Source organism: Eschscholzia californica, unplaced genomic scaffold, assembly GCF_041429995.1.
Source record: "Eschscholzia californica isolate CP2 unplaced genomic scaffold, dmEscCali1.0.p SCAF_3, whole genome shotgun sequence".
NCBI lineage: Eukaryota > Viridiplantae > Streptophyta > Magnoliopsida > Ranunculales > Papaveraceae > Eschscholzia > Eschscholzia californica.
Window position 1 is genome coordinate 48,662,145 of NW_028238420.1, and position 25,693 is coordinate 48,687,837.

The following is a 25,693-nucleotide window of genomic DNA, read 5'->3' on the forward strand; positions in this document are numbered from 1 at the left end:
CTAAAATAAATAAATTTATAAGACAAAAGGTAAAAGATGATCGCTGGAGGGCAAACTGAAAAATTTTGTTTTATTCAAAAAGTGGGGGTGTATGTCAAAATCGCTCAAAATATTTCAACATCTACAAAAGGATAAAATCGTCATGGTTGGCGCGTGTGTTTCGCACACACCCAACTTAACTTTGAGTTGACGGTTTCCGTCCAAGTGGGGGTGTATATCAAAAGTTTTCAAAAAGTGGGGGTGTAGTCCTAGTATTCATATAATAGTGAGGGTGTATGTCAAATTCTCCCTATTGGTTATTCTCATCTTATCTTATTGTCTACATGAAAAATGGGGCAAGGTACGACAATACTATCCTCTCTTTTCTTTTTTGAACCATATGTAGACTAATCACATTCTACTAACGAAACAATATTGTGGACACTTGTTTGAGAATGATCTGCATGAATAATGGTACGTAGTCTACTAATTAAGGATATAATGTATAGGTTCTCTTAATTTTGAGTTAGATGACTATAAAGTTGACATAATATATTAGAGCTAGACCTACACGTGATAGCTTTAAATACCAAACATGTTTTACTTTGTTAGAAATGAAAAACGTGTTAGATTCAAAGAACGCTACAAGTAACAAGGTCATGAATAGAGAAGAAGAGTGATTTAATAAATAACCAATAATAGAACGTATTAACGTCTTGATCATCTCTACTAATCTTATTTAGTTATGAGTTAGACCACTACAACCATAACAATCTCCAGGTGGTATACAGTAAACACCTAAATCTAAATAGTATTATTGTATAATAAATTCCTCATTCTTTATCCCCCTAGCTCTCATTATAGGATAGGATAATCATCCTAATAATATCATCAACTATTCAACTCCTAAATCCTATTAGAGTATAACTCACATTAAACAAGCTAAGTTCTAAATCAAATAATGCCAAATATAAAGATGCTTTTTTCTAAACAAACGACAATCACACAATTACTCTAAATTTGAAGATGACCAAAATGCCCCTACAATCGTCGTGTCGCTACATCCTTATCTTCATCATCGATCTTCGTCGATTTCTCACATACCACCTGAATTTTATGTCGGGACTCGGCGAGTCGTTCATTTTCTTCAGACACATCACGTACCCACCCGTCAACTTGCATGAAACCCTAGGTCGCCACTTGTTACATTTGTTTAAAGTTCTTCACCTATAAAACTCAATACAATCCTCATTATCATTCATCATCAACCAAACATTCTAACAACATACCAATGGTGTTCAAAATGAAACTCCCTTTCCTTCTTTTTATCTCCCTCGCTCTCCTTCTCTTTGCAACTTCATCTCTAGGGCAAGACAACACAGACCCAAAACGTGATCCTCAGAGAGAATATCAACAATGTCGAACTCGATGTCAAGAACAAGAGAGAGACCCACAGCAGCAACAACAGTGTGTTCAGAGATGCGAAGATAGGCGTCAGGATGCGAGAGAAATAGAGCGCGAGCAACATGGAAGTAGCCAGCAGCACCAAGATCCACAAAGAGAATATCAGCAGTGCCGAAGTCGATGCCAGGACCAAGAGAGAGACCCAGAGCAGCAAAAACAGTGTGCTCAAAGATGTGACGATAGGCGTCGGGAGAGAGAAAGAGAGGAGCAACATGGAAGCAGCCAGCAGCACCAAGATCCACAGAGAGAATATCAACAATGCCAGAGTCGATGCCAGGAGCAAGAGAGAGACCCACAGCAACAGAGACAGTGTGTTCAGCGCTGCAAAGATAGGCGCGAAGAGCAACAGCAAGAGCAAGAGCAAGAGCAAGAGCAAGAGAGAGATGAAAACAGACAAAGTCCACAGAGAGAGTACCAACAATGCCTAAGTCGATGCGAGAAGCAAGAGAGAGACCCACGACAGGAGAGACAGTGTGTTCAACGCTGTGAAGATAGGCGTGAAGAGCGACAAAGAGAGCAACGTGGCAGCGATCAAAGTCCACAGAGAGAGTACCATGAGTGCCTAAGTGATTGCCGATATGAACGAGGTTATGCTCAGCAACAACGGTGCGAGCGCCGATGTGAGAAGTTCAGGAGCAGAAGCACAAGTAGGGAGCGGGAACAACAACAGGACAACCCTTATTTCTTTGATGAGCAAAGCTTTAGAGATCGATATAGGACTCAAGAAGGTAGCATTAGGGTTCTTCAGAAGTTCACAGAACGTTCACGCCTCCATCGTGGAATTGAAAACTATCGTCTAGCAATTTTCGAAGCGAACCCTAACACCTTTGTGATCCCTAACCACTGGGATGCAGATGCTGTTCTCTATGTTGTTAGAGGTATATACACCTAACTAGATAACTAGCTAGCTCAATTAAGAGAATTCAGCTTAATTTGGTACTTATTACTGATTTTTGTTGTGATTTCATCAGGAAGAGGAGTTATCACTTTGGTTCAACAGCAAAACAGGAACTCCTACCAGCTGAGACAAGGAGATGTATTTAGGGTTCCTGTTGGTTCATTGGTCTACATAATCAATAGAGACAACAATCAGAGACTCCAAATAGCAAAACTGTTCCAACCAGCCTCAACACCAGGCCAGTTCCAGGTATAACCAACTACCATATATTTCCCTTCAAGAAATTAACCCCATTTCCTCTGTTTTTAAACCCTAATTATTAGGTCTACTTTTGTTGACATAAACAGGAGTTCTTCCCTGCTGGTGATTCCGAACCAGAGTCATTCTACTCAAGCTTCAGCAATGATATTCTAGAGGCTGCCTTCAATGTATGTCATTCTCCACACTCAATTCCCACCACATATTTATCTGTTTTATTGGGTTGTGCATGAATACTGATCATATCCTTGTTTTCGTTCCGTATTTACGTATATTATTAGACTCCAAGAGATGAGCTAGAAAGGCTATTTGGGCAACAAAACAAGGGAGTGATTGTTAGAGCTTCTAGGGATCAAATTGAGGCGTTAAGTAGACGCGCTTCTTCTTCGTCCCAAGGTAGTCATCTTTGGCCCATTGGTGGTGGCGGTCGTCAATCAAGTCAGGGACCTCACAACTTATTGGACAAAAGACCTGCTCACTCTAACAACTATGGCCAACTATATCAAGTCGATGGCAACGATTACAGACCACTTCGGGATCTTGATCTCTCTGTTTCCTTCACAAACATCTCGCGAGTACGAATTTCTACCCATTCTACTACTTAATGTTTATGTTTTTATGAAATTATTCAATACAACTTGTGTTACTAATTACTTGGTATAAACTGATGAATAGGGAGCAATGTTGGGACCATATTACAATTCTAGGGCAACCAAGGTGATCTTAGTAGTAGAAGGAAGAGGTAGGTTTGAAATGGCATGCCCACATCTTTCAAGACAGAGCCAACAGCAATGGAGAGGAAGAGAAGAACAGGAAGAGGAAGAAGCAGAAGAAAGTGGAGCACATTACTCGAGGGTTAGTGCACGTCTATCACCACGAACAGTGTTCGTAGTTCCAGCAGGTCACCCAGTTACCATTGTTGCATCTGAGAATCAAAACTTGCAAATAGTTGCATTTGGAATCAATGGCCAAGATAACCAAAGAAACTTCCTTGCTGGTAAGTATATTAGTTCACTTTTTGTTCTTGAAGTCGGCTGCCCGCTTTCTGGCTTTCTAAGGGAGCCTGAAACCCAAGTGCCCTGTGACCTAGAGGTCAGACACACAAGTGCTTGACCACTCCAACCGAGGGTTGTTGGCTTACTTATATTCACTTGGATTAAGTTTGATGATTAGTACTTAATGAGAATAACTAATTGATGAGTTTGTGTATGATATGAAGGGAGGGACAGTGTGATCAGCCAGATAGAAAGAGAAGCAATGGAGCTCGGATTCAACGTGCCAGCTAGAGAGGTGAGAGACATACTAAACAGACAAAGAGAGTCTGTGTTCTTGCCCGGACCTAACCAACGCCAGCGCCAGCAAGAAAATGGGTTATCCATTTTGGATTTTGTCAACTTTTAAGTAATACTAGAGCTACCTAGCTTGTAACAAAAATAAGCACAATATGTATGGAAGAGTTAAAGAGGAGGAGAGCTTGAGTTTTTCATGTATGGAGTTGTGTTGTATATGAATAAGATAGATGGCATTTTAGCTATCACTTTTTTATAAATAAAACAAGTTTAATCAACATACTTCTTGTATTTCTTATGACTTTCAATAAAGATGCTATGCCCGGCACATCTCCCGCTGAATCCCGGCCGGGTGATGTGTAGGGCATAAATCTAGAGAGAGAAAGTATGCCCTACACATCACCCGGCCGGGATTCAGCCGGGAGATGTGTCGGGCATAGTATTACTGCTGTATGACTTTTTATCCTCCAAATTATGAGTTCTACCACCGAAACAAGGTCTATTGGAGAGAAAATACGTTCTAATTTCACATCATCGTTTTCGATTAATTTTATCATTTTCTTAGGAATGATTTGGTTTCTACCTTTTTTGGTAAAAAAAAAATACCAAGTTACTTTACATTCAAAATAATAAATGTTGCAGAAAAATGGAATTTGTTTTTGTTTGAAGCATATATGAAAGAGATAATTGTTAAATGCAAAACTGATTTGTTTATGAAAAATGATAGAGAACCAGATACTCTAGACATACATCTTATGTGGCTCTTGTGATTCGTGTTTTTGATGATTCTAATTCATGTAATTGGACGGCTTCGGTTATTCTTAATAAACATGATATTGGGTCGAAGACCCGATTTAACATATTTTTCTTTCTAAAACGAGCAATGTCAAAATACTTTAAATTATTCTACACAGTTTCCTTGTATATATAGCTGGTCTTTTTTTTTTGTCTGTTTTTTTTTTCTTGAGAAATCGACTACGATCTACGTCAGTCGTTACAAGGTAATTGATTCGTATAAAAGAAAATTAAGATGAAGGGCACAAAAAAGATTATATAAAGTGAGTTAGGGGTTTGGAAGAATTTGATTAGGAATGATTTTGCGTTAAACAAGATATTTTTTTATCAAGAGTTGAAGAATTTGAATTTCTCTTAGTTAATGGGTTGGGCCCTATTTTAGATATGGGTCATATTTAGGGGCATTTTAATGAGTTTGTTATCTTTAGGATGCCAAAATGAATTTGATATGGTTATTTCTTTTTTGGTCCCCTAGTTTGTGAGTAGCTTCCTTTTTGACTTTTAAATTTTTGTAAATTCAAAATTGGCCCACCATTTTAAACCCGTCATTAACTTTAACAGTTGATTTTTTTTTGTTTCCCCAATTACCATTGCTCTAAATATTAATGCTAATTCGTTGATTTTCTTTTCCGATGTTAGAGATGTGGTCGTAGGTGGGTCGACAGACCGATCAACCATCGACGACCTTCATCATATTTTTTTTCTTCTTATTCGAACTAGAAAATAAAGGGCTTCAGATGAGAAATCTCTGAAATGTAACACTTTTTTTTGAATAATTAAAAACGTGGAGAAGAATCTGCGCCCATCTTCAAATTATATGTCAATGTCGATCTCTTCTAATACCACCAAACATTACGACCAATCATCATTTTATCAATTTTGTTTCATCTTCAACTTCTGATTTTGGTAATGACGAAAACCCCAATAAAATTTATGTAATATCTATTACAACAAATCAGTAAAGGAAGGCAATTGAGGGGGAGATTCATATTTCTGATTTTTTCCCCGTCTTTGAAAATTTTTGCATTCATTATAAAGATCTGAAAATGAGAGATTTTAATATTTTTTTCTCTATAATGGGGAAACAAAAAAGAAAAAAATTAGTTCTAAAATTAAACCGTTTCAGATGTTAAAGTTAACTGACGGTTTTAACAAAAATGAGAACCCTTTTTCAAGTTACAGAGGGCCAAAAAAGAATCTGGTCACAATTTGGGGGTCAAAAAGTAAATAACCCTTAAATCTAGTGTGAGTATTGTTCCTAATCGACGGCTAGGAATAGAGAATCTGTATTTGGTGAGTGGATTGAGGCATTGAGCGTCCGTAGATATAAGACCTTGTGGTGCCAAAACTGGAGAGAGACTCGAATCAAATTTCTTTAATTTTCCATTCGCTTACTTGTTGAGGGTTTTGAGGGGTTGTTGCTTTCAGTACTACTCTCTCTCTCTCTCTCTCCTTTCAGTTTCATTCAGCAAAGGACAGTTCTCATCAATTCTCCATTTCTGTCATTCAATTTCACACAATTGTAAGTGGGTTTGGTGCGATTTCTCTGATCAATCTTTCTCTCTCTTCGTTTCTCAATTGATCAAAGGTGGGTTCCTTTGATTATGTTGTTTTTCTGTAAGTAATGTCTTTATATCTTCCATTTTAAGCTTCTTCTCTCTTTAATCTTTAGTGGGTATCTTCTATTTGATAATGTTGGGGATGATCTTTATCTCCCATGTTTTAATTCATTTAGGATATTCGTTTTTGTGATTATTTTTGCTGGTTTGGAGTTAGAGAGAAACCTAACCTAGTTTGTCCTTTAAGGTTTTGTAGTATATAGAGACAGTGAGACATTTTCTTTGAACGAAGACTAACATTGTTTGAAACTCCATATCTATTTGATTTCGAAATTGATCTTTACTATGTTATTTTAAGATTATTGTCACGATAAAGAACAAGCACGACCAAAAAGCAATAATGAATGTAAACAATGATACGGAACACAAGAGGTGAGACTTTACTCAATGGTAAACCGTGGCTCGATGATTTTGACTATGATTGAAAGAACAAGACTACAAAGATTTTTCGAGGGTTTTAGTATTTGTTACTTACTGAAACCCTAACACCAACACTCGACCAGCTTTAACTCTCTCCCAAAAACCGAAAAAAGGATACTCATTTACATTGATAACAACCCTTTATAAGACTACGACCAACATAAGTAAACGGGTCTTCGAAAATTTTGGGAAAGGTTTCTCTCATCGCAAACCGTGTAGATGTCGACCCATATTCAAGACACTTTCATCAATTTTACCTCTTGAATCGACAATTTGTTTATAGATATGTTTTAGTACACCAACTTCCTCATTGTTGATCTTGCTTTCTAGTGTTCTTTTTTATATTAATTTTATTGTTGAATATGTTTTATGTTATGATTTTCCTTCATATGTAGATAGTTTTGTGTAAAAGAGAGTAACTTTTCGTTTATATCTTGAAAAATTGTGATTTACTCGTTTAATTCAGGATTAGAGCTCTTACTTGATAGTAAGACCGATTCCGTGATGAGTACCTTATGGAGAGATGAATGGGAAGAGTGTTCTGTTATAGGAGACAAAGGAGAGATTGGTTTTATAGATTATGAAGACGACAAATCTGTATGTAGTTACAATCCAGAGGAAGAAGGTCCTGTTATTATATCGGTACCATTTCCATTTGTTGGTGGGAAGCCTCAGTCGATTCTTGTAGGGAAAAAATCCGCAGATTCAATTACTATAAAGAACACTACTAGTGATGCAGTTGAGTTATGGGGAGTCAAGATTTTCTGTTCAAACCCCGAGGATTCATACACATTATCATTAATGGAACCACCTAAAGATGATTCAGATATTGAAGCTCTCCGAGGATTTTTGGAGTCTACATCTTTGGAAGATAGAGTATTGCAACCAGGCAAAACCCTAAAAGTTTGGTTATCATGTAAACCAAAGGATATTGGGTTACAAACAACGGTTGTGCATTTTGATGTTGGGGATGATAAGATTGAACGTGTTGTTTTTCTGTTAGCTGAAGATAATATTTCACAATCTCTTGCTTCTGATAGACCGTACTCAAGAGTTCGGCGAAATAAACAATTTGCTGTGGATGAATATGTCAGAGGCTCTCGTCCTTCAAAACCTACAAACCCAGGTTATAAATACCGGCTTCAATATTATAACATTCCAAAAGATACAAGAGAATTATTGGAGAGTAAGCAAATTCCTGAAGTTATAACAGAAGGTCTAACGAGGAAAAACTATGCCTCTTTCTTCCGTACTTTACTGATCATGGAAGAGCTACATTTGGAGGTATCTAATCCCTTTTTAATTGTTACCCTTACATACACGTGTATAATGCGTTAGATATTTACATTTAGAAAATTGTGAAAAGCTTGCAATTCTTTTAGTTATGTGTTAAAGTTGGTGGTTTGTGCTTCAGCAAGAAATGAGAGGCCATGACATGGAGAATGTGATTATGCGAAGAAGGGGGACTCAATATTTAGCTCTTGTAGTCCCTGGGTTGGCTGAGAGAAGGCCTTCTCTTGTTTATGGCGATTTTGTTTTCGCCAAGCTTGCTACCAAGGATCGTAATGATAATACTCCTCCGTATCAGGTGTGTATTCACTTTTTACGAACTCATTAGTTCATCATGGTCCGTGATAGATTATTATGAATTGACTGACTTTTTACGAGCAAGTTGAATGATGAAACCATAGAAATAAAAACTGTCAAAACGACATTTTATTTGCATTTGATTTGAATTTGAAAGGTAATTGTTAGTGAACGAAAATCTAATGAAACGGCCCAAAGAACCTGCCAAGGAACTTGACAAAATCTGGTCACGTTTCTTCTTTCTATCAAAGCGACATTTTATGGCCATGATCGCCGCTTTTCTTTCTTAAAAGAGGGAATCTTAGAAAGGTCAAGCAACTCAAACCATCTTATTGTGATGATTTTAGTTGCTCGGTCATTTTAATAAGAATCAAAATTTGACCTTAAATGGGACCTTTTTGATTATTAGTGATGATTTCGTTCACGGCTTGTTAACAGAATATGGTAATATTTAAATGAGGCAAAAGAGTGAACTCCTCGCCCGTTCCATTGATATTTTTGCATAATAAGTAAAAGATTCTTTTTTATTCTGGCAACACGGGTGGTATACATTTTCTCGAGATTCGAGAACCATTGTTAGTCTAGTATTGGCGTAGTTTTTATGAATTAACTGGAGAATAAATATATCATCTTCTTGACGACAATAAGGAAATATTCAATGATATACTGGACTATAGATTTCTGAATTGACTTACCTTTTCTCTATAAGTTATTGAATGTGGTTTTTTCAGGGATTCATTCACAAGGTTGAGTCGGATGAGGTGTTCTTGAAGTTCGCAGATGATTTGCATATCCAGCACCGTGATACGAGCCATTATAATGTTAGTTTCACATATAATAGGGTAAACATGAGGCGCTTGTATCAAGCTGTTGAAGCAGCAGAAGGGTTACAGACCGAGCTTCTTTTCCCGGCTCAGTCTGCTAAAAAAAGATTAATCAAAACAACTCCAGTAGTGCCTTTATCTCGATATCTCAATGAGGAGCAAATGTGTTCTGTCGAGATGATTCTGGGCTGCCAAGGAGGCCCACCTTACGTGATCCATGGGCCCCCGGGAACTGGTAAAACGGTAACAATAGTGGAAGCCATGTTACAGCTATACACAACCAGAAGTACGACTAAGATTCTTGTATGTGCAGCTTCAAACAGTGCAGCCGATCACATATTAGATAGACTCGTTAGCAAGGAGATTATTGAAGTTAAGGATAGTGATATATTCAGATTAAATGCACCAAGCCGCCCTTACGATGATGTCCATCCCGATAATATACGTTTCTGTTACTTTGAGGAGTCGGTTTTTAAGTGTCCTCCAACAAGGGCCTTAATGCGATATAAAATCATTATATCGACTTATATGAGTGCTTCTCTTCTTTATGCTGAAGGTATTAAGAAGGGTCATTTTTCCCATATTTTCCTTGATGAAGCAGGTCAAGCTTCAGAGCCCGAAGCCATGGTTCCAATAGCTAATCTTTGCCGAAAAGAAACAGTCGTCGTTTTGGCAGGAGACCCAATGCAGTTAGGTCCTGTTATTTACTCCAAGGAAGCAGAAAGTTATGGGTTAGGAAGATCATACTTGGATAGGCTCTTTGAATGTGACTTTTATCATAAAGAAGATGAAAATTTTGTGACGAAATTGGTCAGGAATTATAGGTGCCACCCAGAAATCTTAAAGCTGCCTTCAGATCTTTTCTACAAAGGAGAATTGATCGCCTGCAAAGAGGGTAAACCCACCGTGGCTGATGCTTGGGCGAAACTCCTCCCGAGCAAAGATTTTCCTGTTCTTTTTATTGGAATTCAAGGATGTGATGAGAGAGAAGGAAATAATCCTTCATGGTTTAATCGTATTGAAGCAAGTAAAGTAATTGATATCATTAAGAAAATAACGGCAAGTTCTAGTCTAAGTGAGAATGATATTGGGGTAATAGCACCTTATCGACAACAAGTTACGAAGTTAAAGAAAGCTCTTGAAGCACTGGATATGCCGGATATAAAAGTCGGAAGTGTCGAGCAATTTCAAGGACAAGAGAGAGAGGTCATTATTGTATCAACTGTGAGATCAACGGTTAAACATAATGAATTCGACAAGGTGCATTATCTGGGTTTTCTGAGCAACCCGAAAAGGTTTAATGTTGCTATTACTCGTGCCAAATCTTTACTCGTAATTGTCGGAAATCCTCACATTATCAGTAAGGTAAATTCCCCGCCCCTATATTTTCGTAAAACTTTATGTTTTAGGCAAATAAACATAGATATATGGTATCTATGTTCTCCCCTCGAGGAACATTTCTCAATCTAGTTTATCACTGACCAACTCTAACTTTCTGATCATGGATGATATCTTGCTTGTATTTGTATCTGATAATGTGTAAATTGTTGTAGGATCCATATTGGGATAAGCTTCTAAGGCATTGTTCAGACAATAATTCATACCAGGGTTGTCCTCTTCCCGAGAAGCAAGACATTGTTGAAGATGAACCCCCTCAAGAGGGCAACTGGGAGTTTCAGGAAGAACATAACAATTGGGATTATAAAGAAGAAACCCCTCAAACTGTGAACGGGGTAGGAGCTTCCGGAGAGTCTTTCGAAGCAGAAGACTTCTCTAATCCTGTTAAAAATGAAGATGAATGGTCCAACGGTTGGAAGTGCTCTAATCCTGTTAAAAATGAAGATGAATGGACCGACGGTTGGAAGTGCTCTAATCCTGTTAAAGATGAAGATGAATGGTCCGATGGGTGGAAGTAAGACGATATCTTTGAGATACAAGCTGTCTTAACTTACAATAAATTTTTCAGAATAACTTATTAAATTTAGTACTCGTAGACAATTTTATCTCGATTATGACTAATATGTGGTAATGGATGTTTTGATATTTTATATAGAAATTTGGATCTGACCCTTTTGGATTCGACTAATATGTGTTTTCCCTTTTCCTTTTATTCTTTTTCATTGTATGGATCTGACCCTTTTGAATCTGGTTCTTCTGAATTTGAATCTGGTTCTTCTGAATTTGAATCGTCTGATTCAAAATGAACTCCAAATCAGTAATTCGAATGAGTCAGACAAAAACAAACATTATGAAATCTGGTTTGAGTTAAATCGTACCTCCATCATTGATATAGGAAAAATCCTTACACATCTGAAAATGGGTGGTAGCCAAACTCACCCTATTAGAAAAATTGTCAATGTGTTGATATCATAACAACTATCTTTGCCAAACTCTACCTAATCCAAATGATTTTCAAACAAATGAAATTTTTATCCTTCACTAAAATACAAGTTGGTTAAACTATTAGTTAAAGTAGTTGAACTTCAACCCAACTTCAAATCTACCTCTTATATTTCCACCCAAAATCTCTACTAATTTAAACTCACATACTTAGACTAAGAAACTCACTTCCCTCCCTCTTCTTAAATCTCACACATTAAACTTATTCTTCAAAAATGGCAGACTTTAAAAGTAACATAATTCTTCTCTCAATCGTGGTATTATCGACGTCGATTTTGTCGATTAATGGGCAGATAACAACACCATGCACAATTTCGATGATATCTAGTTTCACACCCTGTATGAATTTCATAACTGGAAGTACAGGAAATGGGTCCTCACCAACAGGAGATTGTTGTTCAACATTTAAGTCGCTTTTAAGTACTAGTGTTGATTGTGCTTGCCTTATAATCACTGGTAGCGTTCCGTTTCAATTACCGATTAATCGAACATTAGCATTATCGCTCCCTCGTGCTTGTCAAATGAGTGGTGTGCCCATTCAATGCAAAGGTTAGAGTTTATATAATTTTTAGTTTTAATTGATTTTCGATTTGGAATGAATCCATATGATTTTTTTTTAAGTTGGATTGAAAATGAAACTTTTTGAGTTTTATGTTGATTTTGCAGGCACTGGAGCTCCTCTTCCAGCTCCTGGTACCTTATTTGTTTACTCTATTTGATTGAAAATCGAAAACTTAAAAGAGCTTTGATTTTTTGTTCAGTTAATGAGGAAACTTGAATGTTTGCAGGTCCTATTTCATTTGGCAAAGGGGCAGCTCCCTCACCTAGTCCTCTATCTTCGAGTCCCACGGGTAACAGTCCGATATCTTATTAGCTTTTCTGATATTCAGACGATCTTGTGCAACTGTTAGGAATCCTGAGCTCGATCGGACTAGATATGTCTAATTTGCTTTCTAGCTACCTTTGTGGTATTAATTTTTTTTACTTTTGTTGTGTTTATTTTGTGAATCAGCTTCTTTTATTCCTCAATCGACATCGCCTTCAAATGCACCACCACCCAATACTAGTACACTACCGGCATCTCCACCGTTGAATTCTGAAACACCAGCAGCAATTCCTGGACGTCGTCCAGTTTTGACACCGACAGTTTCAGCCTCAAACAAACTCGGCTCCCGCATTTCTTCATCAATATATGTCATGTTTGTTTGGGTAGTCATGGTTCTTAAATACAATTAAAGTATATATCCACATTTGTCGTTATGTATTTTCTTATGTTGTTTCTTTCTTTCTTGTGTTTTGGGTATTGGATTTGACTCCTAATTGAATACTTGATACTTCTATAATTCTATCCGAACTGAAATTGCTAAAGAAATGAAGTTGCTAAGCCGGATGGTTAATTTATCGAACCTTTAGGGTATCTCAGGCCATGATTTTGGTTATGAGAAAGCGACAAACAATGATGTTACAGTACATAGTCGATAGGGTATAGTTTATCGAAAATGATTGGTGTAACAATGACTCATGTCATCCCATTAGCTTCTTGCCTAGGACAATTCTAAGGCACAAACTGAACTACATAGATGTTGGGCCTATGGTAGTGCTCTTAGAGCTATCACTTGTTTTGAGGATTTAGTCCCACATCGGAGACTTACAACTAAAGGAATACAAACTGAAAGCAATAAAAATAAGTTGAAACAACATTTGAAACATACTTACCTGGACGGGGTCAATGGTTGATCAAGAAGGACCATGGCCTAGGTTAGTGACCTCCATTGCACTTAGGAGGGGCACTCGCCTAAGATCTACCCAAGTGGTGGAGTCTACGTCATAATTTGTGATAGAGGGGGTACGCGTTCGCGCGGCCCCTGCCAATACCAAATTAAAAACCTAGCCAGATTGCACCTGTCGAGCTATGGCCTGTTCTTAAGTTAGGCCCCTCAAGCTTCTTGCCTAGGGCTGTTCTTAGGCTAAGATGAACTGGATTCATCCATATTGTTCAGAAATGTAATTCGTGAAAAGTGATTGTTATACTAACAATGACTCACCCCACAAGCTTCTTCTTGCCTAGGGCTGTTCTAGGCTACCATCAGGATCACTAACTTAACCCCCCAAGGCTTTGCAAAAATACAAAAATGCTTCAGCCTTTAGTCCCACATCAGCAAGGAACACAAACTGGAAGCAATAAAAAGATGGCTGAAAGAACAATTGAAACGGACTTACCAAGTGAAAGAATACAAATTGCGATATATACTCTGGAGTCGGGACGTAGGCTACAAGATGACCTAGCGGAGTGAACCGCCTTATAGGTACCTTGGTAAGGCACCTTGGTTATATAACGTTTTCGTATCAAACACATTATGCGAAATGGAGATGTTAAGTGTGTACTGTTTTAAAAATAGGATGTACTCTATTTGACTTGATAAATATTAGTTCCTTTTGTGAACAACAGAGATAGATTGCCTAAATAAATTTTAGTTCTTTGATCAAACAACACCCTTAGATGTCCGGAAACAAGCAGAATTTTCAAGCCAAAATTCGATGTAGACTACCCAGATGTGACCCACTTTTTTACCAACAAAATTTTAATGATTTTTCGTCCCATTTCTCTTGACAACTTTCTATTTTGGACTTTTAACAAACAAATATAACTTGTCTTTTTAATCTAAAATAATTTTAGATCCAGTCTTCGGTCTAATTTCCTGTTAAAACAATTGATTTCCCTGTATCATGAAACTGGTGTCGTAACGATCTTTGCACTCCCCTAGAGGGTTAAGTTCGGAGTCCGCACACAATTACTGGCGCGCCCGCTCTTTAAAATCGACTCTTCAGTCCAATTTCGTGTTAAAACAATTGATTTCCCCGTGTCCTCAAACCGGTGCCGTAACGATCTTTGCACTACCCTAATGGGTTAACTTTGGAGCCCGAGCACAGTTATTTGCGCGCCCGCTAATATCATAAATTCATTATACATAGTCAGCCCTATCACCCGACCCGAGTGGAAAACCTACCACTGAACTAACCCTCTCTAATCTCTTAACAAAAAAAAAAAAAGAACTAACCCTCTCTAAACCCCTGAATTAGTTGCAGCAACAAGACGAAATAGAAAAACCCTAATCTCATAGTTTCCATTGAAGAACAAAAATGGAGGAAACCTTGATGGAAGAAGCAGGAGAAATGAAAGGGGAAGCCCTAGAAGTTGCACCAGCTTTGATTTCAGTTCATCCTTCTGAGAAATCCATTGTTGTAGCCATTGGTTCTCAACTACGCGTCTTCAATTTACTGTAAGTTCTTACCTCATTTCTTATTCGTTTTGTAATTTGTAAACTTGGGTTTAACTCTAATACAATTTGATGTGCTCTTGTGGTTTATAGAGGGGATTCTTCTGTTGATTTAGTGGATGATTCTGGTGGAAATTTACATTCTGATTCTATAAGGGCAATTTGCTTTGGAGGAAATGGAAGTCTTTTTGCTTCTGCTGGTGATGATAAGCTTGTTAAAATTTGGAATACTGATTCATGGCATTGCGTTCGTACTATGTAAGTTTCATGGTAACTTCGAATTATTATCATGTTTGGTTTAGCAAGTAGTCTAAGCTATCAATTTAGGAAAAGCTTTGTTTCTATAGTTTAAGCATTTGAAAATGATGGTCGGGTTTCTTGTAGAGAGGTAAGTCTTTGGGTTGGTAGAGGTGGTGCACATAGCGATTGTGTAGATGATCGTCGTCGTTGATTCTAATGATTTTAATGCCATACCCATGTTTAATACTTCAAAGTAGTTTGGTCGATAAGTATGGTTGTCTTGTTTGCTAGGGTTGATCTTGGTGCTTCAGTGCTCATAAATCATAATTATGTCCTAGTGAACCTCTAGTCGAGTAACTTGCATATGTATTTGTTTTCTCACTTGGCTTTTGTGTTTGAGTATTGCCAATTTGGTGTTCTCATTTTGAATTGTGTGACGTGACAGATGCTCTGAGAAACGAGTTAGCGCAGTAGCTATAAGTCATGATGGTATGTTTGTTACTTTTGCGGATAAGTTTGGAGTTGTTTGGGTTGTTGCTTTGAATGGAGACTGTGAAGGAACAACTAACAAGCCGGCACCATTATTTGCTCACTATTGTAGTATCATTACTAGCCTGGTATGTTAACCCTTGTCGTGTTCCTGTTTTATTCCTATCCCCCCGGAGCAAAATAATTTGATTCAAATACATATGTGGAAAATATAGCTCTTCAGATGGATTAGCCTACTCTTGAATGTTCAATCAATAAGTGATGACATATGTAAAGTAGTGCAATATTCGTGAAGTGTGTTATTGTAGTAGGATGTGATTCTTGAGATTTTAAAGTTCGAAACAAACTTCAGCCTCTGATTGTAGGTTGTTTGTCATAATACTCATCATGGTATCCTCTAAAATAGTTAATTGTTTAAGTTGGCATAATATTTGCAGGAATTTTCTCCAGATGACCAATTCATTGTTAGTGCAGATCGAGATTTCAAGATTCGTGTAAAATATCTATCTCTGCTCCTTTACATAATTCTTATGTGTTTCATTAGAATTAGTGTATAAGGATTACTTCTTCTGTACTCATTATCCTTGTTTTGACAGGTCACTGTCTTTCCAATTGAACCTTTAAGCGGAGCTCATGAGATACAGAGTTTTTGCCTTGGTCATACAGAGTTAGTAATTTTCTTTTATTTTCTCTGATAGGATTATTTATTGACTATACGATATCTAAGTTTATTTTTCTCTTCTGAATACAATTTATTGAAGTGAAATTTCAAGTGTACTACTAAGGAAAGAAAAGTGTCATATCCACGTGAGTCTCGCAAAATTATCTTTAGAGAATGGTAGCTGATTGATTTATACAAGATCTCAACAAAAAATGCCCGAAACACTAATTTGAAGTTGTAAACCTGTGTATTAATTATTGTCTACGGTCAAATCTACCAAGATTATATGTATACTAATTACTAACTAGAAATTCTTTGTCCCCGAGATATGACTATTGACTAAGATAGGGAATTCGAGAAACCATAATTTCGTAGAATTACTCTACAAGTCTACAGTATTGACAAATAAAGCCTATTGGCAGGTTTGTTTCTTGTATGGCCTTTGTTTCAAGTCCTGAGTATTCAGAAGGATTTCTTCTCTCTGGAAGTGGTGATTCTACAGAAGTATTCAAACTCGGGAATGTGCGGTATTCATACAAAAATGGTTAGGACTTGGGAATATATTGCGTGGTATAACAATTGGTAGTCTTGTTATGCAGGTTCGTTTGTGGGATGTCACCACTGGGTCCCTTCTTGATACTTGTGAAGTGGCAGCTGAGGTATGCCTGTAAAACGAACCCATGATTACGAATTCCTATCCTCTAGACAAAAATGGAAATTTTGAGTTTCATTAATGGCCTTTGTATCATTATTGCTTCTACTTAGATTTTGTTGTTTTGCTTGCTCTACATAGGCTGGACTACTAGAATCTAATGGTAAAGAAGACATGTTTTCTCCCGCTGTTACTGATATATGTGCCTCTCCAGACGGTTCAGTAGTTGCTGTGGCTGTTCAGAGGTAGCCTCCCTCAGCATTTTTCTCATTTTTTTTTTCTTCCGATGAAAAGTTGTGTGTGATCGAAGTGTTGTATGTAGTGCTAACAATAGCATTACCCTCATATTATAGCTTGCAAGGAGTAATGCTTCTGAACTGTGATCTTTCTGCTAAAACGCTATCGGTTTCCAAGGTAAGAATCTCAACACATAGTAAATACAACTTGCAAAAATATTTATAACTTATAACTAGGACTTCTTCTTAACATATTGGGTACGGTTGTTGCTGTTGACATATGCATGTTTTGACACATGGATTTTTATTTTCTAGTGAACAACCATATTTCTCAACTCTCAAGATGTCATAAAATTCCTCATTATAGGGTATATCATATTAATTTTTTAAATATTTTTTTTCGTAATGGTTAGCATACTTTAAGGGGCATGACGCCGTGTCTCGAACGTAGGACCTGAAGGGTGGAAACCAACTTGGTAACCACTCCAACCCAGGGTTTTTGACAATCTTTTTTTTTTATATATTACAAGCTGAATTATTTTCATATTGATCGAAAAACTCATAAAACTTCTTTCTTGAGTTACTTTTAAAACCAATCCTTATTATTCTAGAAATTAAAAACCTATTAGTCCGATAAATTTCTATCATATGATTGCTAAGAGGGAACCCGTACTGCACTTGTTCTTGTAGGTGGTTTCAATTGGAGAAACCTTCATCCCGACAAGCCTGGGTCTAAGCTCATCAGCGGAGAAGTTATGGATGATTACAGGTGCATCAAACTTACCTGATTTGGAGAACCCTTCTTTCGCCCGTGTAAGAGTCATATCTGGACTCCTCGAAGACACTCAAGATTCCATTAAAAATCATCCAATTGTGTTAGAAGACAGCAAAATACCTGGAGGAGATGAGCTCCTCGAGAAATTGCAGGGAAGTGTGTCGATAGGGAAAGAGGAACAGACACTGGCAGCTGCAGCTGAAGCAGTAAAAGCGGCTATGCGTAATTTGTTGATTAAAAGACAGTATTCTGCAGAAAAGCGAGAGTTGAGAAAGAGATGCAGAAATGATCGAAAAGAGAACTGATTGTTGAGGGAAAAATATTCTGTATTTTCATGAGTATTATGTAGAATTAACTGAATGAGGAACATCTTAAGGTAGAATTTACTTCAAATTTTCAAAATAATCTGTTTCAGTCCATTTCTCTGCCTTATAAGATGCGAGTACTTGATCATATACTGGGTTTTGATCTAGGACTGGAGTTTGCATGTATTTTATACCAATTGATCTGTTTCCAAAGCTCTGGATTGCTGTAAAACTCCATTAACTGAAAGTAGGAGTTCAGATCATCCACCTTTAACCTGTTCCCAATTCTTATAATTTTCATCACTAGAGGGCAATTCCAAAATAAAATATATTCTTTCAAGAAATAAGAACTATACCTAGCTAGATGTGCATCTGGGTAGTCATGTTTCTTAAATACTAATATTAAAGTGTACATCCACATTTGTTGTTATATGTGTTTCTTATGATGTTTCAACAAAAAAAGAAATAATAAAATTGGTTACAAATGAAGTTGCCTTAGCTGGGTGGTTAACTTATCAAACCTCTACGGTCTCTCGAGCCACGATTCAGTTACAAGAAAGTGATAAATGATGTCGTTATAGTATATAGTCGTTCGTAGGAATAGTTATACTTATATCGGAAGTATATAGTCGTTCGTAGGAATAGTTATACTTGTATCGGAAATGATTGCTATAGCAATGATTCATGTCATTACACTAGCTTTTTGCCTAGTAGTTCTGAGGCAGGCTAAAATGCATAGATGTTAGGCTCATGGTAGTGCCCTTAGAGATATAAGGGAACTTGTTTTCAGCATTTAGTCCCACATCAGAGACTTACAACTAAGGGAACACAAACTGAAAGCAATAAAATAAAGTTGAAACGATATTTGAAACATACTTACCTGGACGGGGTCAATGGTTGATCAAGAAGGACCATGGCCTAGGTTAGTGACCTCCATTGCACTTAGGAGGGGCACTCGCCTAAGATCTACCCAAGTGGTGGAGTCTACGTCATAATTTGTGACAGAGGGGGTACGCGTCCGCGCGGCCCCTGCCAATTAACAAAGAAAGCATTTCAGTGTCGAGAAAGAAATAGCCCAGCAAGAGTAGCCTTTGAGATACAACCTATGGTTACGAGTTAATTTAGCTGAAGGGTAACCACCCTAGAGGGAGGAGGCCTGGAGAAAGATTAACCCAGAGAGAAACCTCTTGTTCTCAGTCCTAAATTATCTTGTTCTCAGTCGTCTTAAGTGCGGTGCGAGCCCCACAACAGTCGTCTTAAGAGTTGGCGGAGGAAAAAAAAAGACTTGGTTGAAATTTTGGCAAAATAATCAATTTTTGGTTGAAAAATTAAGTTGTATATTTGAGAACGTTTTTATACACTTTAGAAGGTGCTATGGAGAAGTGAGGATTTTGAAACACGCTTAGGTCTCGTTTGGATACACATATAACTTATTTTAATTGTTTTTTTATCAGTCCCTAAATAAAATTGTTTTTCAAAAATTCATTTGAGTCCTTTGGAACGATAACTAAGAAGTTCTTCAATATTGTAAGAAACTAGGATGGGGCGTTTGGTTAAAAAAAAAAAATTCATGTTGTGGTTACTACAATAATATATTGACGATCGACGATGGTCTTAGCAATGATGGTGCATGTAATATGTTAAAAATTATTAAGTTGTGTTGGTAATGAAGGCGGTAGTGTAGTGGTAGTGGATGTGTGTTAGTTGTGGTGGTAATTAATGGTGGCGGAGGTGTGATACGGTGGTAGTGGTGGTGTTCGTAATGTTGTGATGATTGTGGTGGAAGGGGGTGGTGGTGGAGGTGGAGGTGGTACAATGTGTGAAGTGGTCGATTGCTAGTAATGGTGGTGAAGTTGTTATGGTCGAGGGAGAGGCTAAAAGCACCTTCCCAAAGTGTTGTTGGCACCCGGATTGCACATGGGACATCTCCCAATTTGTGCTTTGATCGGGTGTCAAGAGCAGTTTGGGCGACTGCTTTTAGCCACACCCTATGATCGATGGTGATGAAGTTGCAACAAAAGTAGTGGAGTTGGGACGATGAAGTTGGGGTAGAAGTGGTAGTGATGGCAGTGGAGTGGGAGATGGTGAATACGTGAAGTGGTTGCGATGGAAGTGGTTAAGTAGTTTGTGATGGTTGTAAATGCCTATGGATGGTGACAGCCACCAAATTGCTGCTTTGGTTTTTTTTTTTGGAATTGTTCAGCGTGTGCCTCGAACCCTTGATCTCTAGGTGGAAGATTATAGCTCTTATCACTCCAACCAAAGGTTGTTGGCGTTGCTTAATTTGGTTTTTCTTCTTTGCTAAGATAAGTTTTTCTCGCTTAAAATAAACTTTATTTTTCTAAATCAAATATATAAAGGTATTTTAGGTGAAAATAAGTTTTTCAAATTTTATATAAACTTTAACTTTTTTTTGACCGTATGCATGAATTTTCAATAGACACTTAAAACAAATTTGAAATTAGATTTTTAGTTTATGTTAAAGTAAAACCAAATAGGAGGCAAGTATTTTAATGAGTATATTTCAATTTTCATATGGCCACTTCATTCTTGAAGAACTTTTCCGTGACTTCTTAGATATGTACCACCGACCAAAAAGTCATTCTGGAAAAACATAAAAACATCGAAGTAACGTTGAGAAATGTGCTTATCAAGTTTTACACGAAATTTCGCCCGGACTTGTCTAAAGTAAAAAAAGAAAGAAAGAATAATAAAAGAAAATGAAAGCTACCTTAAAACAACCAGTCAATTACAAGGTTTATTATCATTATCTTTTCACAAATTATGAGTCAATTAACTAATATAATTAAGAGTGGCCCCACCAAATTTCTCTGGTTTGATTTATGTTTATAATAGATTTTAAAATTTTGTTCTTTCATATTTTGTAGTCTCTCTAATTTTATGTTTATCAAGAGATCATGGGCCAATGAAGGAAATAGGAAATATATGAAGAAGTTTTTCTCTGCTGCTGACTAAAAGAGGCTCTTCAGTCTTCAACAACAACAAAATAAAAAGACTAAAGAGGGATTGAAATTGACAAAAGGGACTCTAAATAAAAACCATTTTTCCTCTCAAAAGATAAATATATAATAATTAAAACAAGTAAAAACAATGAAGTGAAATTATTAAATGAGATGACCTATAGTTGTTCAAACTAAAGACAAGAAATGATGATGTGAGAGTAATAAGTATGAAAACTCTTTTTCTTTTTTCCCTTCTTCTTTTGTTAATCTCTAATTTATTAGTATTCTTTTTTTTTAATTGAATTTATTAGTATTCTTTACTTTCACTATTTATTGTTTTGTTTTTAATTAGAAAATTTTAGGTCTTCTTTATTTGTTGAACTATTTTAGGTCTTCTATTGTAAAACAAAGTTTTGAACAATCATACAAATTATTGGGTTAAAGGATGAGATACTTTAATTCTTTTTTTGAAAGTTTGAAATATTATACTTATATATTCCCTTATGAAAATAAAATTAGAATGTTCGAACACGAAAACATGTCAAGAGTAAGTGGTGTGTGCTAGTCATTGTGTCATCAAATAGGTATAAGACTTTCGCAACAAAAAAAAAAAGGGTATACGACTTAAACCAACCCTACAACTAATTATTAACATAGATGACTACATAATATATTATATTGTTCATGGAGGAGGATAATCTTGATAAAGACCCCCATCTACGAATTTGTTTTGATTGTTGAGTTTGCCAGTCTCCTTTTGAATATTTTTCAGAGTTAAACCGCACTTTAAAATCCATCGATTTGTTGAGGAGTGTGTAAATATGCAAAAATTGTTATCATAAAAAAGAATCTTATCACAATGGATTATGGTAAGGTCAATATGCCGAGAAGATATCAATCACTTGATGATGAAAACTTTAGCAACTCCACTTATTTTATGTACCCACCATAGTTAATTTTTCTACTTACCATCATTATTGTATTAATATAATGTATAATGGATGTCGACATTATGTTTCTTTTTCTCATTTGTTGTTGGCGCTACATGTTTCCATGTCAATGAAAATTATCACAATCTAGTTATAACTAATATGAATAGATTTTCGTATAAAATCGGTTGTAATTTGAATGTGCAGATTATGTTTTAATACATAAGTGAGAATTGTACCGATAAATAAGTGAATTTATTTAAGTATATTTTGATAAGTGAGTTCAAGAATCAAAATGGAACATTTTTCATTGAAGAGTACTCAAATCTTATAGAGATGGGTATTTACACGGATCACTAGGAAGAAATGCAAGTGGAGGTAAGGATCAAACATTTTTGGGGTTGGTGATATATGTATGGTGTTTGGTCGTCTGGGAGTTGGAATTTGTAGGCTTCCCGTGTGGTATTGATATCTCCACCATTTTTTGGTTAAGAACTTTAGATGGTCTTATTTGGAATTGGAATTTGTTCCTGACATTTTCATATTTAACTATAAAAGTTGTCCTTTTCATTCTTTTTTTCTTTGTTAAGGATTGTCCTTTTCATTCTTATTAGAGAACTTTTTTAAAGTTTTCTTCTTTCTTGTAAAATAAACATGATTTGAAATTTGTTCTCTTGAACAGGTGGAGAGACATAGGTGCCACTGCTCAACCAAATTTGTTCTCTTGAAGTGAATATTAGCCTCTTAATATTGGTCAGCACTTTGAGAAGGCTAAATAGGGTGTGAAATTTTAAATGAAATATGTAGAATTTTAAAAAAATTTCGGGAAAATAAATTTTAAGGGAATTTTTTTTTTCTCTCTCTAGAAACTCCGGCGAAGGGGTTTCCCTTCGCCGGCGACCTATCGGAGAAGACAAAGAGGTGAGGTGGAGAGAGAGTGTGGTGAGGTGGAGAGAGAGTGCGGTGAGGTGGAGAGAGAGTGCGGTGAGGTGGAGAAAGAGAGAGAGTGAGGTGAGGTGGAAAGAGAGTGCGGTGAGGTGGAGAGAGAGAGAGAGAGTGAGGTGAGGTGGAGAGAGAGAGAGAGTGAGGTGAGGTGGAGAGAGAGAGAGCTGAGGTGGATAAGTATTTTGCTTTCCCCCTAAATAAAATTGTCAAACAAAATTGACCAATTTTTGACCTAGTCTTCACACTCCGGAAACTATTTAGCTTTCCCCAAAGCGCTGACCCTAATATTTGACGGATTTTTTTTTGACTCTCAGTTTAATTTCCATAAATTCAAAATTGCTCCATTTTGTTGACTCTGTTAGTTAACTTCACAGTAATTTCGTTTTAACTCCAAATTATGACTAGCTGACCGATTTGATCGTCATAAGTGTTTGAGCTTTATGTTTGGTTCTCTAACTTTGTCTTGGAGTTTGATTTGGCCCTCAAAATTTGTTTAGTCTTCTATATTTACCCTCATAGCATTTTGTAATTAAAAAAATTTCATTTGCTTATACAACTCATACTTAGAGCATCTCCAACCGCAGTCTGTCTTAGGCCGAAAAAACCACTTTTTCACTCAAAATTTTTGGCCTCAGCTCAGCCTCTAAAATTCAGCTCCAGCCCCAGCCTCTCTTGAGGCCGAAAATTTGTTCATGTGGGAAACGCGTGTGTGCACTTTTAGTTGATGTGCGAAAAACGTGTGTGGCTTTATGTATACATAAAACACGTGTTTGAACTATTTTTTGAAAAAAAATTATTCGAGGACCGATATTTGGTGGATGTATTTTAATTATTAATATTTAAATTTTTCTAGAATTATAAAAAAAAATTAAAACTAATTAAAATTACAAAAATATAATCTACATTTAATGTTGGTTTTGATTTTTAAGTTATTTTTAATTTTTTAGTTATTTTTAATTTTGTATTTAATTTTTTTGTATTTTACAAAAAAAAAAAGAGGTAGATCTGGCCGTTGGATAAACCAACGGCCAAGATCTGTCCCCAAGTGACCGTTGGGGCCCCAACGGTCACTTGGGGCCTAGCTTCAGTCGCCCCTAATGTTAGGGGCGGCTGAGCTAGAGTCTCCAGCCTCCGCTCCAAGCTGTTGGGCTTGGAGCACTGGGCTGAGGCCATAAATTTGAATATATGGCCTCCGCTCGGCTGGGGCTGGAGATGCTCTTACATCCTCTCTACCTCATCCATCTCTTTCCTCCACCTCATCTTTTTTCTTTCTTATTATTCTTCTTCTTCTTTTTCCTCTCTTCGCCTCCCTTTTCTCCTTCTCTTCTCTATCTCTGCTCTCACTCTGGCGAAGGGGAGGAACCCCTTTGTTGGAGATGTGAAAAGCTAGACCTTCAAGGTCTGGTTTTTAATATCCTCAAGGTCTGGAAAACTAAATCTGGAAGAGTCGGCTGAATCTGGATTACATATCCAGGTGAAGGTTTGGTTTTCTAGATCACGTCGATCCGAGTTTCCAGACATTCTACTTTCTCTCTCTAGACCAGGTCTGGAATTTTTTTATTCCTATTTTGAAGGTTGTCGGCTGACGACTTCTTATCGGAGAAGAAGGTGGGGTGGAGGAAAGAGATGAATGAGGTGGAGAGGATATAAGTATGAGTTGTACAAGTAAATGAAAATTTTTAATTACAAAATTGTCATAAGGGTAAAAATGAAACACTAAACAAATTTTGCCAAATCGAACTCCATGACACAATTCGGGGCCAAATATGAAGTCCGTACACTTATGGGGCCAAACCGGCCAGTTGGTCACAAATTGGTGACTAAAACAAAATTAACTCTAAAATTAAGTGAAGAAATTAACAAAAAGAGGTTAATTTTGAAGTTACGAAAAACTGGGAGTCAAAAAAAGAAGTTGGTCACAAACTAGGAACCACACAAATACAAATAAACATAAATAATTTATTTATAGATTTTTCTAGAAAGGTCAATTATTTTGATGGAAAGAATCTATATCTCCCATTAGAGACCTCAAAAGAAAAACACAGTGTTGTAACCATTCCAACAAAGCATTATTTACTTGATTTTTAGATCAAATTCCACAACCAAAATTATATGGTGAAAAGTTGTGTTGTTATATTTTGGCGTTAGGATTGGACACCCTTTTTAAACTGAAGAAGGTGCGGGACAGATCTAGATGGATGGATGGAAGGTGGAGCATCCACAATATTTGCTAATGTAGTTAAGCATTAAAATAAATTAAAACAGTAGATTAGATGAACGGTCTTTTATAACCAGGGTGTTTAAGGGGGTGCGACCTGTGTAGTCGTACTGGATTCCTCAAACTGCATGATTTTCTCAAAGATTTAGGGAAATATCGAATTGAATCAAATTATAGTTTAAAGTGATACATAAAAAAGAATTTAACTTTGGTTCGTTAACTTAACATGTTGTACAACAAGTACGATGTCAAAAGTTCAATTCTCTCTTTTGTCAGTTTTCGTTTATTTCACCAACTCATTATTATCTTGAACTATTGGCAACAACCACTATTACAATCAATTGGTTTTAGCTTTTGTATGATTAAAGATTAGTTATGAAGTTAAATACTTATCGATCAATTTTTTTCATGAGGGAATTTTTTTTCTCTTTTCCCCAATTTGCTATCAAACATAACCTAAATTCTCGGT

At 36.6% G+C, this 25,693-nt stretch overlaps 4 protein-coding genes and 2 non-coding genes across 9 annotated transcripts; all 6 read left to right on the forward strand.

The window, feature by feature from the left end:
- The first annotated feature begins 1,077 nt into the window (after positions 1 to 1,077).
- Positions 1,078 to 4,166, forward strand: LOC147551165 (vicilin Cor a 11.0101-like). The gene is made up of 6 exons (XM_086671894.1): positions 1,078 to 2,321; positions 2,415 to 2,590; positions 2,689 to 2,769; positions 2,881 to 3,174; positions 3,275 to 3,596; positions 3,819 to 4,166. Exons 1-6 carry the CDS (start codon positions 1,271 to 1,273, stop codon positions 3,998 to 4,000), a joined length of 2,106 nt encoding a protein of 701 aa, XP_086528020.1. The 5' UTR covers positions 1,078 to 1,270; the 3' UTR covers positions 4,001 to 4,166.
- Positions 4,167 to 5,954: 1,788 nt separating this feature from the next.
- On the forward strand, positions 5,955 to 11,219 carry SDE3 (P-loop containing nucleoside triphosphate hydrolases superfamily protein). Of its 3 annotated transcripts, none has more exons than XM_086665712.1 (5): positions 5,955 to 6,205; positions 7,189 to 8,006; positions 8,137 to 8,310; positions 9,041 to 10,498; positions 10,687 to 11,219. In XM_086665712.1, exons 2-5 carry the CDS (start codon positions 7,227 to 7,229, stop codon positions 11,047 to 11,049), a joined length of 2,775 nt encoding a protein of 924 aa, XP_086521838.1. In that variant the 5' UTR covers positions 5,955 to 6,205; positions 7,189 to 7,226; the 3' UTR covers positions 11,050 to 11,219. The 3 variants fall into 3 exon arrangements, with proteins under 3 accessions (XP_086521838.1, XP_086521836.1, XP_086521837.1); XM_086665710.1 differs by having other exon boundaries at positions 5,970 to 6,271; XM_086665711.1 differs by having other exon boundaries at positions 5,976 to 6,300.
- A 441-nt stretch (positions 11,220 to 11,660) lies between these two features.
- LOC147551167 (non-specific lipid transfer protein GPI-anchored 16-like) lies at positions 11,661 to 12,876 on the forward strand. The gene is made up of 4 exons (XM_086665713.1): positions 11,661 to 12,082; positions 12,200 to 12,226; positions 12,322 to 12,384; positions 12,546 to 12,876. Exons 1-4 carry the CDS (start codon positions 11,749 to 11,751, stop codon positions 12,767 to 12,769), a joined length of 648 nt encoding a protein of 215 aa, XP_086521839.1. The 5' UTR covers positions 11,661 to 11,748; the 3' UTR covers positions 12,770 to 12,876.
- Positions 12,877 to 13,241: 365 nt separating this feature from the next.
- Positions 13,242 to 13,401, forward strand: LOC147551168 (U1 spliceosomal RNA). Its single transcript, XR_015239084.1, has one exon. It is a non-coding gene; the product is annotated as a U1 spliceosomal RNA (small nuclear RNA).
- Positions 13,402 to 14,268: 867 nt separating this feature from the next.
- TRM82 (Transducin/WD40 repeat-like superfamily protein) lies at positions 14,269 to 18,283 on the forward strand. Of its 2 annotated transcripts, none has more exons than XM_086668229.1 (10): positions 14,269 to 14,814; positions 14,905 to 15,069; positions 15,497 to 15,668; positions 15,978 to 16,034; positions 16,137 to 16,207; positions 16,624 to 16,705; positions 16,801 to 16,860; positions 16,995 to 17,098; positions 17,207 to 17,267; positions 17,780 to 18,283. In XM_086668229.1, the coding sequence occupies exons 1-10, from the start codon at positions 14,675 to 14,677 to the stop codon at positions 18,167 to 18,169; spliced, it is 1,302 nt and encodes a 433-aa protein (XP_086524355.1). In that variant the 5' UTR covers positions 14,269 to 14,674; the 3' UTR covers positions 18,170 to 18,283. The 2 variants fall into 2 exon arrangements, with proteins under 2 accessions (XP_086524355.1, XP_086524356.1); XM_086668230.1 differs by having other exon boundaries at positions 14,518 to 14,814; positions 16,624 to 16,702.
- A 758-nt stretch (positions 18,284 to 19,041) lies between these two features.
- On the forward strand, positions 19,042 to 19,201 carry LOC147551170 (U1 spliceosomal RNA). Its single transcript, XR_015239095.1, has one exon. It is a non-coding gene; the product is annotated as a U1 spliceosomal RNA (small nuclear RNA).
- Positions 19,202 to 25,693: the final 6,492 nt, after the last annotated feature.

What these genes read in the sequence shown, in the direction of transcription:
- LOC147551165 (XM_086671894.1), top strand. Translation starts at nt 1,271, where the DNA reads ATGGTGTTCAAAATGAAACTCCCTTTCCTTCTTTTTATCTCCCTCGCT. An exon ending in CAACACCAGGCCAGTTCCAG is followed by an intron (nt 2,591 to 2,688) that starts GTATAACCAACT and finishes TGACATAAACAG; the next exon opens with GAGTTCTTCCCTGCTGGTGA. An exon ending in CCTTCACAAACATCTCGCGA is followed by an intron (nt 3,175 to 3,274) that starts GTACGAATTTCT and finishes ACTGATGAATAG; the next exon opens with GGAGCAATGTTGGGACCATA.
- SDE3 (XM_086665712.1), top strand. Translation starts at nt 7,227, where the DNA reads ATGAGTACCTTATGGAGAGATGAATGGGAAGAGTGTTCTGTTATAGGA. An exon ending in ATAATACTCCTCCGTATCAG is followed by an intron (nt 8,311 to 9,040) that starts GTGTGTATTCAC and finishes TGGTTTTTTCAG; the next exon opens with GGATTCATTCACAAGGTTGA. An exon ending in ATCCTCACATTATCAGTAAG is followed by an intron (nt 10,499 to 10,686) that starts GTAAATTCCCCG and finishes AAATTGTTGTAG; the next exon opens with GATCCATATTGGGATAAGCT.
- LOC147551167 (XM_086665713.1), top strand. Translation starts at nt 11,749, where the DNA reads ATGGCAGACTTTAAAAGTAACATAATTCTTCTCTCAATCGTGGTATTA. An exon ending in AGCTCCTCTTCCAGCTCCTG is followed by an intron (nt 12,227 to 12,321) that starts GTACCTTATTTG and finishes GAATGTTTGCAG; the next exon opens with GTCCTATTTCATTTGGCAAA. An exon ending in TCTATCTTCGAGTCCCACGG is followed by an intron (nt 12,385 to 12,545) that starts GTAACAGTCCGA and finishes TTTGTGAATCAG; the next exon opens with CTTCTTTTATTCCTCAATCG.
- TRM82 (XM_086668229.1), top strand. Translation starts at nt 14,675, where the DNA reads ATGGAGGAAACCTTGATGGAAGAAGCAGGAGAAATGAAAGGGGAAGCC. An exon ending in GTAGTATCATTACTAGCCTG is followed by an intron (nt 15,669 to 15,977) that starts GTATGTTAACCC and finishes TAATATTTGCAG; the next exon opens with GAATTTTCTCCAGATGACCA. An exon ending in GAAGTGGTGATTCTACAGAA is followed by an intron (nt 16,706 to 16,800) that starts GTATTCAAACTC and finishes CTTGTTATGCAG; the next exon opens with GTTCGTTTGTGGGATGTCAC.